Source organism: Notechis scutatus, chromosome 9 (assembly GCF_049901735.1).
Source record: "Notechis scutatus isolate UNSWTSFEM ecotype Mainland chromosome 9, rNotScu1.2, whole genome shotgun sequence".
NCBI lineage: Eukaryota > Metazoa > Chordata > Lepidosauria > Squamata > Elapidae > Notechis > Notechis scutatus.
In genome coordinates, this window is record NC_142017.1 from 11428738 (window position 1) to 11441900 (window position 13163).

The 13163-nt window shown below is 34.7% G+C and overlaps 1 protein-coding gene and 1 long non-coding RNA gene across 3 annotated transcripts in view; one reads left to right on the forward strand and one right to left on the reverse strand.

The window, feature by feature from the left end:
- LOC148129833 (uncharacterized) overlaps nucleotides 1-13163 on the reverse strand; it is a 304663-nt gene that overhangs the window by 199257 nt on the left and 92243 nt on the right. The gene's annotated exons all lie outside the window — the stretch shown is intronic.
- Nucleotides 166-13109, forward strand: TERB1 (telomere repeat binding bouquet formation protein 1). 2 transcript variants are annotated; one of them, XM_087971590.1, is made up of 18 exons: nucleotides 166-2391; nucleotides 2720-2830; nucleotides 2957-3085; nucleotides 4013-4144; nucleotides 4385-4445; nucleotides 4536-4648; nucleotides 4787-4909; nucleotides 5681-5833; nucleotides 6865-6996; nucleotides 7943-8068; nucleotides 8641-8801; nucleotides 9304-9674; nucleotides 10371-10435; nucleotides 10893-10976; nucleotides 11849-12079; nucleotides 12185-12285; nucleotides 12414-12614; nucleotides 12858-13109. In XM_087971590.1, the coding sequence occupies exons 1-18, from the start codon at nucleotides 2358-2360 to the stop codon at nucleotides 12891-12893; spliced, it is 2364 nt and encodes a 787-aa protein (XP_087827716.1). In that variant the 5' UTR covers nucleotides 166-2357; the 3' UTR covers nucleotides 12894-13109. The 2 variants fall into 2 exon arrangements, with proteins under 2 accessions (XP_087827716.1, XP_087827717.1); XM_087971591.1 differs by lacking the exon at nucleotides 11849-12079.

Below are 13163 nucleotides of genomic sequence, written 5' to 3' on the forward strand. Positions count from 1 at the left end.
GAACAGTGTTTTGGCCCAAATGGAAATACTCAATTTGAGACTTGTGTATTTGTCTGAAGTGGTGTAGGGTTTCCTGCCTAGGCAGGGGGTTGGACTAGAAGACCTCCAAGGTCCCTTCCAACTCTGTTATTCTTTTCTATTCTGCATATGGACTTCACAAGTTAGTAGCTGCACACTAAGTTTCAAAATCAGGTAATCTACCTTGGAAAGGATGTTATAGGTCATTGGTAAAACAAAATTTGGTCCCAATTGTGGTCATGAGTTGAGGTTTACCAGAACAGGAGATAAAGTTGCAATGTCACTGCACTTAGATAACACATAATCAGAGTTGGAAGGGACCTTGTAGGTCATCTAGTCCAACCCACCGCCCAAGCGGGAGGCCCTACACCATTTCTGACAAATGGCAGTCCAATCTCTTCTTAAAATGTAGTGGGAACATCTCAGGGAGCCTATTTGTGTAGGAAAAGGACCTGCTATCATTGCTTTCCCTCCAGGAAAAAAAACTGCACAGGAAAAAAACTGCTGGGACTTGTAGTTCCAATTTACCTGGAGGGCACCTGGTGGGGTGGGCGGCTATTGAATGACATGGGCAGCTTGGTGGGAAACAAGAAATAGATGAAGTGTTCAGACTTGTAAAGGCCACATCAAGGTGGGTAAATGCTGGAAGGGCAGATTGATGGCCTGCAGATTTCCTATCATCCCAGGCCCTTTCAGCCAAGGCCAGAGGCAAATTCGAAAGCTTTATCATTTGCTTCCTGGTTTGACTTTCCTCTGAGTCAGCTGAGCAGTGGGGTGGGGGTGCTGAGCTAAGAATGCTGGGACTTGTAGTTCCAATTTACCTGGCGGGCACCTGGTGGGGTGGGCTGCTATTGAACGACATGAGCAGCTTGGCGGGAGAGGAGTTTTGTGCATGTGAGAGGCAGACACACATTTATTTTAAAGAGGTCTACAAAACACCCACTGTATTGAAGACCTGTGTAAAATAAGGCACTCTTAGGAAGAAACAAATTCTCCTTAGGGATGTCTTTTTGGGGGGAGGGGGGGGGCTTGGATGCACTTATTTGTGATTGTTTCGGAAAAGCGCCCCGTTTTGCACAAGAGAAAGTCGGGCCTTCAATTCTAATTGCAGATGTTCTCTGAATTGATTCACTCTCATCCTGTTTCAACTGGGTGGCATCGAACATATCTATATGGTCAACAGTGGACAAAGTGTATGGTTTTGACTTCAGATATCCATTTTATTCTTCAAGGAAGACGTTTTCGGTTAAAGAGGGCTGACAGGCCCCATTTGCTGGATTCGTATATCTCTTGATGTCCTAATATGTCTCCTTTATTGGAACGTAATTTGTTTATAATCCAGCCCAGGGGTGTCTGCAGGGTGTCAGCAAAAAAAGTCAAGATGGCGGCTACAATATTGCCCTTTGAAGTTTCACCTGTTTTTTATTATTATATATTATTATTATTATTATTATTATTATTGTTCTGCCATCTTGATTTTGTTGCCTTGAAATTCAAGCACCCTGAATGGCGTGGAGCTGAGGACCCATTCTCTGAATCTGAGAGACAAAATACTGTTTTAATCTTTGCAAGGAGGCTTTTTTGCTTACCTGAAAATGCAAATCGCCCAGTAAATCAGGCAAAGTAAAAAACATTTATTAAGGAGGAGGGTCAAGTCTTTTTGTAGGGTACAGAAACAATTGATACATATATTTGGTATAGGCGTTACGTTAGAAAGCGAGCGCTGAAAGACATGAATTATATGTGAGAAATGATTAATAGAAAACATTGGTTCTAGGGAATATTCCAGAAGTGGAATATTTATGAATTAAGCTATAAAGTAAATTATTCCCTTTTCCATCAACATTTGCATCTTGCAAGTGTATTTCTGTTGTTTAATTGTTGAAAAGGCAAATTCTTGCATACCAAAAGAAATAGTCTTGAATACAAAGGGAAAAAATGCTTTTTTAAAATTAGAAGAGGCCTGGACTACCATGTTAAAAATGCTAATATTGCCTTTTTAAAATGCTAATAATGAAGCATAAAATTCCAGGTACAGTACCAGATCCACCTGTTTTTTTATACCTCCATTTCAACATTTTGGACTGCAGATGCCCCAGACCAAGCCTGGGTGTTTTGTAAAGCTACTCTTTACAAAACATAGACAAAGGGAAGTGTTGGATATTTAATTTTGTATCCTATACTGAGTTGGGATAGAATGGATAAAAAAATGGTAAACTGAATAAATTTTATATACCTTTTTTCCTACTTTTTAATTTATAATGAAGAAATCACTTGTGTTTTATTTCTCTTCCACCTTCTTTATTGTAGATAAAAGCTGAGGAAAAAATAGAATCAAAATGGAAAATGGAAAAGATCCGAAAATCAATTGTGGTAAGATTGGCACAGACACAATATATTAAAGGATGATATTAAATCTGCTCTGTGTATTCACAACTATGGAAATAGTTCTTTTTCTGGTGTTTGTGAATGCTAACGCAAGTTCAAACTTCCACGTAGATAAAGACATGGATTAACAACAGCAATTCCCATTTATTAAAAAAAATATTTCTACTTAGTCCACACTAACTAGTAATTGTTTAGAATATTGTTGGCATTCTTAATATTGGTGCAATTGGCTGTTACAGATGGCAAGATTCTGCCATTGACAACTTTAAAAAAAGATTCTAAATATACTGAAATTATTGTTTTATCTTTTCAGATATGAAAACTGATCTAAATTTACTCCTTGAATGTCTTAAGTATCAAATGGACCATCCAGCTTCTCAAAAAGAAGCCTTGGTTACTATTTATTCGGTTTGTCAACAAAACGGTAAGCCATTGAGTTTTACAATTGTAGGTCTGTTGTGTTTGTTTTGGCTCTTTGGGATTATTAGTATGGAAATAAATGTTCTTTTAAAACATCATCCATTATTCACTAGATCTGTTTTTGCTACAGTTGCTGCCTGTGAGTATTTTAGAGAAATAGGAGGTCTGATATTTGTATGGAATCTTGCAAAGTCACAAGTGCACAGTTTGGTTCAAGAAGCTGCTTTATTTACAATAGGAGGTTTGGCTGAGAATAATGGTAAGACACAATTTCATTCTCATTTCATTATATCATTCTTTCATGTATTTACAGAATCCTTTGTTTTTATTGATCCATTTTTGAAGATCAGTACATTACATTGTACAATAACATGTGCATTTAAAAATATTTCACTTTTTATCTAAAATCTGATCACCTGAAAAATAATTTTATTAAGGAAATCTCTATGTACCAGTAGCTCAGGTGGAGGGGCAGAAGATGGTGAGCCAGCTGTATTTTAAACATCACCAGATGTTGAAATGTCAGCTTTTGTTTTCTACAGAAGGAAAATTAAAGAACATAAATATTGAGTCAATGCTATGAAAATACTTCATTATTCTGGTTGATTTTATACCAATGTACCTTTAAACTCATAAGTGATTCTGCAAATATTAATAAAGAGATGCATAAATGAAATAAGTACTTGGAGTCATGGTTGCTATGAAATTATTTCAATTCCCATCAAAATAAGCTCCCTAAATGTCATTGAAACACTCTTAGAATACAATCCTATTCTTATCTACTTAGAACTACTCTCAAGAGAGTGTGTATAATGTTTCAATCTGGGTATTATTTCTGTACTTGAATAATTTTATGAAATATAAATATTTAATGTTGAAATATTTTATGTTCCCAAAGCTACCATTATAATGTAGTTCTAGCCATATTTCTGAAGTTCCATTAGGTAGGTGAGAACAGTGGCTAGAGTTCCTATATTTGCTCAATTACAGCAATAATACTAGCACTTAGACTTATATACTGTACTTTACAGCACTCTCTAGGTGGTTTACAATACCATCATATTTGTGCTCAATAATCTGGGTTATTGAGGCCAATTAGCATAATTATCAGGAAATTCAATTGTATTTATCAATTAATGTGATACAATACTGTGTAGTCTTATTTACATTATATTTATTTTTTTAGTGTTCTGCCAACAGATGTTATGCACAGCTGAATTATTTAAGGATCTTCACACATTTTTAACTAATAAGGATTCAAGTATGAATTTGAAAAGAATGTCTGTATATGTCTTACTGGTGCTGGCTTCAAATAATAGTAAGATTTTTTTCTTCTCCATAAATAAAGAAATTACTCAAACACATATATACAGATAGTCCTTACTTAACAATATGTAGTCTACTAAAATTGGTTCCCATCTAATTGGGATGAATCAGAAATCCTAGTTTGTTTTAGGTAAAATGTTGAAAATTTGTAAATACTCACTAGATTTCATTATTAGTTGCTTAATACTTGTTCTATTTATTTTTTTAAAAAAAATGTTATTTAAAAATATAGACTGTGGACAAACACATGTGAGAGAATCTGGATGCCTCGATATTTTGCTACACTTATTCAGGTAAACTACCCTTTAAAAAATCAATAAAAAAGTAATTTTTATAGACCCAAATGACTTTTTTCATTTTATGTCATCTATTTTCTTGAACAGAGTAATTCCTTCAGAATCTCAAATTAACCTTTTCGATGGTAAAATTGATCAGTATCATCTGTGGTCCTCAGTTTGTAGTAATCTTTGTGTATGTGTCAACAATCCTCAGAATGGTAATTAGTTTGTTTATCAAGCTCTTCTTCTCCTCCTCCTCCTCCTTCTCCTTCACCTTCTCCTTCTTCTTCTTCTGTAAATAGGTGGGAGGGCATGACAAATGGCTGATGTTCAAAGCACATTTTGTTCCCCTCCAGAGGAAAATCAGAAAGCCTGCAGTTTGGTTTTTCCATATGCAAAATATTGGCTGCAAAGTAGTATGAAGGCTGAGATAATTCGCCCAATATGTTCATTCATTGGCCTGACTGTTGCAAATAATTGTAAGTATCTAATAGTACACACTGTATGAAAATGTTTGTGGAATAAAGTAACATTCCTAAGTGGAAAGAAAAGAGATAGAGTGTCCCGATGTGCGACAAAACTCAAATGTGATTTTGACAGGATGAAGTGATGATGTGAAGTAAGGGAGGTTGTGTAGTCTATGTAGCAAGGCTGGCATATATTTTCCTTTCCTTTTTTTGTTTAATTGTGTGGTTTTTCTTTCTCTTATTAGGTTTGTTTTAAGTTAATGCTACAGTTTCCATTTCCTTTCTAAAAATAATGAAATCCAAAATTTGGCAATGCCATTGAAGGGATTAGGAATAGCAAAAAGGAGATTTAAAGGCTACAAAAGGCATGGTTTGATGCGTTGTGCAAGCCAAACATGAATTATTCAGGAGAAGGTTATTTAGAAATCTAAATTTTTAAGATTTATATGAGAACATTAATATTTCTTACAGTTTCTTGCTGTACTTATTTTATGAATCTTTTGTGGAATAAACTAGTTTTGTGTATATCAGTTACACATTTTGGGTTTGTTCACCTATCTCAGTTATAAATGCGGTTACAACTGAGTTTGAGATTCCTTTAGAGATTTTTTTATTTTGATTTAGGATTTTGTTTTATTTATCTGCTTTAACACAATTAAAGAGCTAATTAAACATTGCTCCCCTCTCCAAAGCTCTTTAACTTTATAATGTCTTTAACTTTAAAAACCTGTATCTTAAAGCAATCTGGTAATTGTTTATTCTTTGGATTATTTTTTTTCCAAGCAAGAACGCAGAATTTTTTTATTTCTATTGGGGGATTAGCTGTTTTGGACGAGCTTCTTCTCAAACTGATACACGGTTCATTGGGGAACAATACAAATATAAAACTTGCTGTAGTGGTGACAAAAACATTGGATGCCTGCATTGCTAATAACAGTAAGTAGTTTCTGTTCGTAAACTTACTGTGTGTTCTGGGTGTGGGTTTATACTCAATTCATTATCTTAATAGTAACAGATGATCTTATCTGTTGATCTTATTGCTAGGATCTCTGTTGCTTTCTGACTTTCTTTGAAACAATTGCAAATGTGGTTGAAATAATTTCAGTTACATTAGGAAAGTTGCCCAGATCGCCTTCAATGTACGGATAATCCTTAGACCATTCAGAGACATTTCACAGTTACAACAGTACTGAAAAAAGTGACAACAGGTCTTCGCACTTACGACCATGGCAGCATCCTCACGGTCACATGATCTAAATTCAGGCACTTGGCAACCAGCATGTATTTTTTACAGTTCTCAGGGTCATGTGATTGCCATTTATAACCTTCCAGCTGGCTTCTGACAAGCAATGGAAGTTGGGTTTGTTTAATGAACATGCATTCACTGAACATTAAGCCATTCGCTTAATGACTATGGCAAAAAAAAATGTCATAACATCAGGCATAGTTCGCTTATTGATCACCTGACTTCACGATGGAAGTTTTTGGTTTCACTATGTGGTTGTAATTTGAGGACTACCTGTATTTTCACTTCTTATATGAGTCACGGTGGCACAGTGGTTAGAGTGCAGTACTGCAGGCTCCTTCTGCTGATTACCGGCTGTCTGCACTTTGGCAGTTCGATTCTCACCAGGCTCAAGGTTGACTCAGCCTTCCATCCTTCTGAGGTAGGTAAAATGAGGACCCAGATTGTTGGGGGCAATAGGCTGACTCCGTGAACTGCTTAGAGAGGGCTGTAAAAGCACTGTGAAGCTGTACATAAGTCTAGGTGTTATTGCTATTGCTATATCCTTGTGTTTATCATGGCTACTGTGCACAGATAGGAACATTTGATCTGGAGAGAAAGTTTGGAAAAAACTGGAAACAATGATACAGGTTCTCCTAAATGTACAATTTGGCATATGGTTTCTTGCATTCTATTGCATATCTAAAGAGGCATTTTAAAAAAAACTCTTTTGTGTTTACAGCTGCAGTTGGTGTTCATTTACCAAAGTATAACATTGTGCCTAATCTACTGAAACTGCTTTCTTATAACATTTTGGACTCAGGAGAGCGATTCAGCATTATGCTTACTCTTGGACATTGTACAGAAGTCTGTGGTAAGATTCTTAATGATATATTGACTTTTTTATTTGAGGGTAGTGAATGCTGCATTAAGGTGCAGACTGCATTCAAATTTCAACTTGTAGTTTATAACAATAAACAAGAATGACCAACCTGATATTGATAGAATAACTTATGTCTGATTTTTGAAGTTGCATTTAGCTTTCATCTAAATGTAAAAATCAACCAAAATAAAATATTGGAAGTTCCTAGTGATGTGAGTCCAATAAAATATATGTATGAAGTAATTCCAACAATTTAATAGAACTTTGCACCCTAAATGGGGCAATTTGTAATTGTCTCTGCATTTATCTGAGGGAGAAGTTCTGAGCAAATACAAATAGGATTTGGCAATATCTAGGAATTGTGGTTTGTTAGCTTGACAAATTGTGGAATTGTAGGAATCATTCTCATGTTTGACCTCTGCCAAAATATTTACTGTATACTTTGAACTACTACTGATTGTGTTTACACATAATAGTATGCTACAGTTAGCTTAAAATGGCTTATCGAATAAACTAAAAATGGCTAGATTTGTGCAACTTAAGCCATAAACTGTAATTTACAAACTACAAGATGGTGATCCATAACACTTTAAATTATGCATTGGTTGATGTGTATCCTCTGTAACTATGTTTTAGGATAACTTTTGAATTAATTTTTTGTGGATAACTATTGTAGCTCTAAGCTAATATAAGTTCTTGAGTTTATGATATATCCTAACAATCAACTGCTGATGGTAAGTTGGCCATGATAGCCAGATGTGACTTTAAATTTTAGATCTTACTGGGAGTTTGAGGTTTGAAGTAAGTGAGGTCACATGTTTCTGATTAAGTAAAGTTGTGGTGAAAAACTCAGAATCAATTGCTTTTTCTTTGAAAGTTGTTTTCAGATAATTTTACAGTTTGAACAAATGTGTTTACTGAGGCTGATTTTTTTTAGAGGAAAATCAATATACTCTGATTAAGAACAATGGTCTTCCACTTATGATTCAAGCACTAACTGAAATGCAGGATGATGAACTAAATAAAGCTGCTACCTTTGTGTTGCAAAACTGCAAACAGATGAGTAAGATTATCATTATTTTGATTTCTGTATTTAAAATCACCTGGACAGGCATCTAAATACCATAGTCACTTGCATGTTTAAATTCAGAAGTAACAACTTTATCCAAGTTCTCAGTATTTGAAGCTGTTGCAAAAATCAGTTCTTTAGGTTGAAACCAATTGTATTTGTTAGACTGTCTTCCAATATATAAATTATAAAATTATTTTATAATAAGTTTAATATTGTGATTGAGAATGTGTTTTTGTGAAGCAATGCTATAAAATTAGCAAATTTTTCTAAAATTTTCCTAGTGGCATCTAATGCTGTGCCCTCAGTTGTTTTATCCTATGCTAAAACTCCATGATTGGAGAGGATGATTTCATCCAGAAATGCTTAGATCAAGAAACTGCTATTAAACAACCCATTTTGGTCATTTGGGTGGTTTCTTGTGTGAATAAAATATTTTATTTGATACAACTCAAACCTTAAATATGTTACACATGAGATGGTGATGGATGTAATTTATTAAGTCTTTAACACAAAATATACATCTTCATTTCTGTGAAACAATTGTTTCTATTCTTTTTCACTAGCTGAAAAATTGTCGGTGAAGATGAATCAGCATTCATTCCAAGAGGATGAAAGAAGAATATTGGAAGTGGATTGGCAGAACGAAGAGAGGATTCTTGAAGATTATTGGAACGAAGCAAAACAAATTTTATACAGAATCAAAGGGCTTGAAAATGAACAAGAGGTTTTTCTTTCTTTCTTTCTTTCTCTCTTAGTAGTTGAGGAAAACTGTCAACATCAGAAAGCCTCTCCAGACATTCTCAGCAGAATCTAATTGTATTGTTTTATTCTAGTCTTTCAATTAATGGAATTAATAACTTAATGAGCTATGCTCATTTGCATTTTAAAAATAAATGGAGTGAAATTCCACTCCCCTGTTAATCAATGCTTATGGCCTCTTCTAGGTATTTTGAGTATTCTTTTGCATATAGGTTTGATTTCTTGAAAGTAGTTATTGCTGAAATAAATATTCAATCATACTAAATTAATGGATTATAACCACATGATTGAGCTTTCTTCAAAGCAATTTTTCACTGGCTTCCTATTGTTTTTATAGTCAAACAGAAGGTATAATGTTTGCTTAGTTCTGTTTAACATCTACAGTCATGTTGGACCTGATCCTATCCTGCAACTTTGTTTTTTGTCTCTGTGCATTTGTTTCATTTCCCTACTGTTTTTAAACATAGGAAAACATCAGAAGAGAAATATTAATTGATGAAGATGCCCCTCAAGAAAAGTTTCTGCAGGCTATGACCCAACATCATCAAACAAATTCCAGCAAGCAGCCATCAGATAACAGCAAAATATATTTAGAAATGAAACATCCACTACAAAATACTATTTCTAAAGTGCAGACTACTTCTAAATTTGAAAAGAGTTCTTCCAGTAGAGAACAAGTGAAGTCTGCCATTTGGAATTCAACTGATGCTTCACTCGCCCATAACGATCACAATAATCTTTATGCAACTGAAAAAATAACAACACCCAGCATAAATGAAGCTTACATTACAAATAAAAACAGCTTTTGTGACTTTAGGAAAGGCGATGTTCAAGCAAGGTACTGTACCTAGGATCTTCTGTCTAAAGCTGGCTTGCTAGTTTGATCTTAACAGTAAATCAGATTTTCAGGTAGAAATGTCATTTTGGGTTGCTTCCAGATTTAGTTATGCTTAAGATAGATCCAGTTATTTTAAGTTACAAAAGGCCTCTTATACTATCTAATTCCTTTTTAAGTTTTGTAATGAATTCTGAACAGGCTAGAATTTTATCCTGAATTGTATGGGAAGCTTTGTTATCTAAATGTTTCTCTCAAAGATAGAAATCAACTTGTATCTTTCATAATAATTGATGACTTCTAGATAATGCGATATGCAGGAACAATGTGTGTTATTCTGTGAATTTTTCCTCACATGTCAATAATAATGATAGGATGGGAGAATTTTCCAAATTTGAGTTTGAATGTGAAACATCAAATGGATCAGTGTGATAAAGCAATATTGTGTTGTCACAATGCAAGCCCTGCATTGTTACATGCATGTCATGGTATTATATATATGAGTTGAAATAAGATGGAATTTGTGGCACAAAAGTACAACATTGATTTGATTATTTGACAGATTTGGCTGTGGATACCCATGAATGAACACTGTATGTTCCTCAGTTAGTGGTGCAATATGCAAGATTGAAGTACTTTTGAGGCATCTGTCAAATTTCCAAACTAAAATTCTCAATAATACTCTCTTAATCTTTTCAGTGAATTCATTTTTAAGAAACCAGATTTTGTAGTAAAAAGCCCAGTGCAAAAGATTCAACATTCAGGTAAAATATCTAAATATTTTAATTTCAATTTGATTTTTAGAAATTATATATATTTTTGTATGGATGGCTGAAAGGTACACATCTACATTCTGTGATGTGCAACTCAAAACAGCTAAGTGCTAGCTTGTATAGAATAGTATTACATCAAAGTAAGTTTGCTTTATGATTCTAATTCTTTTTAACAATCTTTTGAAGGACTTGAATCAATATGTAAAATAAATATCAACAATGTAAGTCCTGTGTTACTGTATCATACAAAGGAAACTAGTATAACAGAGTTAGTGATTAAATTGATAAACCAAAAATTTAACCTGGAAATGTTAATTGGCAATTAGTTTTTATATATGTTGATGTGTATTACTGTATTTCAGTTTCTTTTTAAATATAGTGGTGATATATAAAAGTAAATACACCCATTGTTTAATGCATTTCACATTGGATATTTTATTTTTCAAAGAGCTACACTATCCAAGGAACCCAAGCAGAGGGTTGGGCCATATTCTGACTGTTCCCCCTAAAATAAGAGAACTCAGATGTTCAGGTAATTAAAAATTTTTTTAAATATGCTCATAGATTTTTCTGTTCAAAAGAAAGTCCCACTGAATTAAACAGTAGTGACACCCCAAATACGATTTCAGCCAGCCAGCCAGCCTATCCAAAGTAACGAAAATTGTTGGGAGGGCTGTGCAACATGCCTAATATTAGCCATATCAATATGGGTATAACAAGATGGCATGGATAAGGAGTAAAATTTTCTGGGACTGCCCTCCCTGTGGCTACATACCAATATTATACTTTCGTTTGGGGGTGGAGGGGGGTTGATACTATATAACTTGGCTTCTTCCTTGCCTAGCTGAAAAGTCTTGTTTGGGCTTTTTTATGAGGATATAATTGACCTGTAGGGCAATATTTCTATAGATCTACCCTGTTTCTCCAACAATACGGCCTCGCCCAATAGGAAGTCCCAGCATGTTTTATAGGCATGAAATGAAATTAAGCCCCTCCTCCCAAATTAAGGCCTATATTAAAACATGCGAAATGGGGGGGAATGGTGGGTGGGCTTGCCATTAGGAAGTACTTTTGTTGCACACCTGGATATGGTGCTGCCTACGTTGACCCCGATACGAAGTGCCCCCACCAACACCGAGGTCAACATCCAAGCTGTCGCCACCTGCCCACCCAAAGATGCAAGGGGGGGGGAATTGAGTCACCCCTGAAAAGACGGCCTAGCCATTTTTTCAGGGCTCAAAAAAAATAAAAATAAGACCCAGCCTTATTATATGAGAAACATGGTATTGATTTTCTTGATTTAGTGATACATTTATCACAATGTGGTTAAAGCAGAAAATAAATATTAAATAATTTAATGTCTTGCACCTGTAACATTTTATTTCTATAATATTACATTCTCAGGATGTAGAATAGGTAGACTTTCCTTAAACAGCCGGAACTTTAGCAAGACTCTGCAGTCTTGTCAATATCTGTGTGAACAACACAAAATTATTCTAGAATCTGAGATGGAATATAAAAGGAAGTTGAGAAGATCCATAATGGCTAACAAGAATATTTCTGCATATAATAATGGTAATCACAATGAATGGAGATTCAGCTGCAAGGGAAGCTCAACAACTGTGAAAGAGTTAGGTGTGTCAAAGAACCTTTATCCCTGGTAGTAATATCTAGTTTAGCTCAGTTCTATGGTAATTTTCAGAAAGTCTGAATAAGCAAATGATGTTTTGTTTCAAACAGCAAGTTTTCAGTGTGATGCACGTTCTAAGAACCAAACAATGAAACAGATTTACAGCCTTCAAGACCAGGATCTGAGTGAAAACCATCCATTTGAAGAGGAGGTATGGACAGCTAAATATCAACATTTTGTATATTAATACCTGGCTATAAATTCTAACACCAGATAAGTGTTCTTTGTTGAAAGGGCTTATTCAAAACTCTTGGTGTGCTGTTTCAATTACTATTGCAGAATACTGAAACACTATCAAATAGCTCTACAACAACTTTAAAGAAAAGGAGAATCAGGAAAGATTTTACATCAGAAGAAATAAGTTATCTTTTGGAAGGTGTAAGGAAAATGGGGCATCATTGGAATTCAATTTTATGGGCCTACCCATTTCAGGAAGGACGGACAAATGTTGATCTTGCTAAGAAATACGGCAGGTTACAGGTATTTTTGTTTTGTTTTACAGCTGTTTTGTACATGGATTGAGAGTAGCAGAGACCTTAAAAGTCAATAGCTAGTTAGATAAATCAGCTTAGAAAGACTAAGAAATGTGATCTTAGATGGTGATGGAGGAACCAGTAATAAATGCTAGTCATACCCCTTTCCTGATTACTTCAACTCTTCAGCCATATTAGAAGCAATGAGTAATTGATACAATAGCTTTGTGTCGGTTTTTCTCTTTTACAGAAGAATGGAAAGAGCAGAAATACCCAACTTCTGTGAAAATGGCCTGTAACAAAAGCTTGGATGTATGCAGGATACTTGCTTTGTAACTGGAGATTGTACAGTTAGATGCTCTTTCCACCAAGACTTCATTTTGAAGATCCGTTATTTGCCCAGTGCCTATATGTTGCCTATATTGTATACATTCAAAAGGATCACGCTGCCTTTTAAGCAAGTGTATAATAACATCTGTAAGAAATAAATTTGAAAAGAATGACTAAGAAGCCTATGAGTCTAACCGTTTATTAAATTGAATTATGCCTTCGCGCT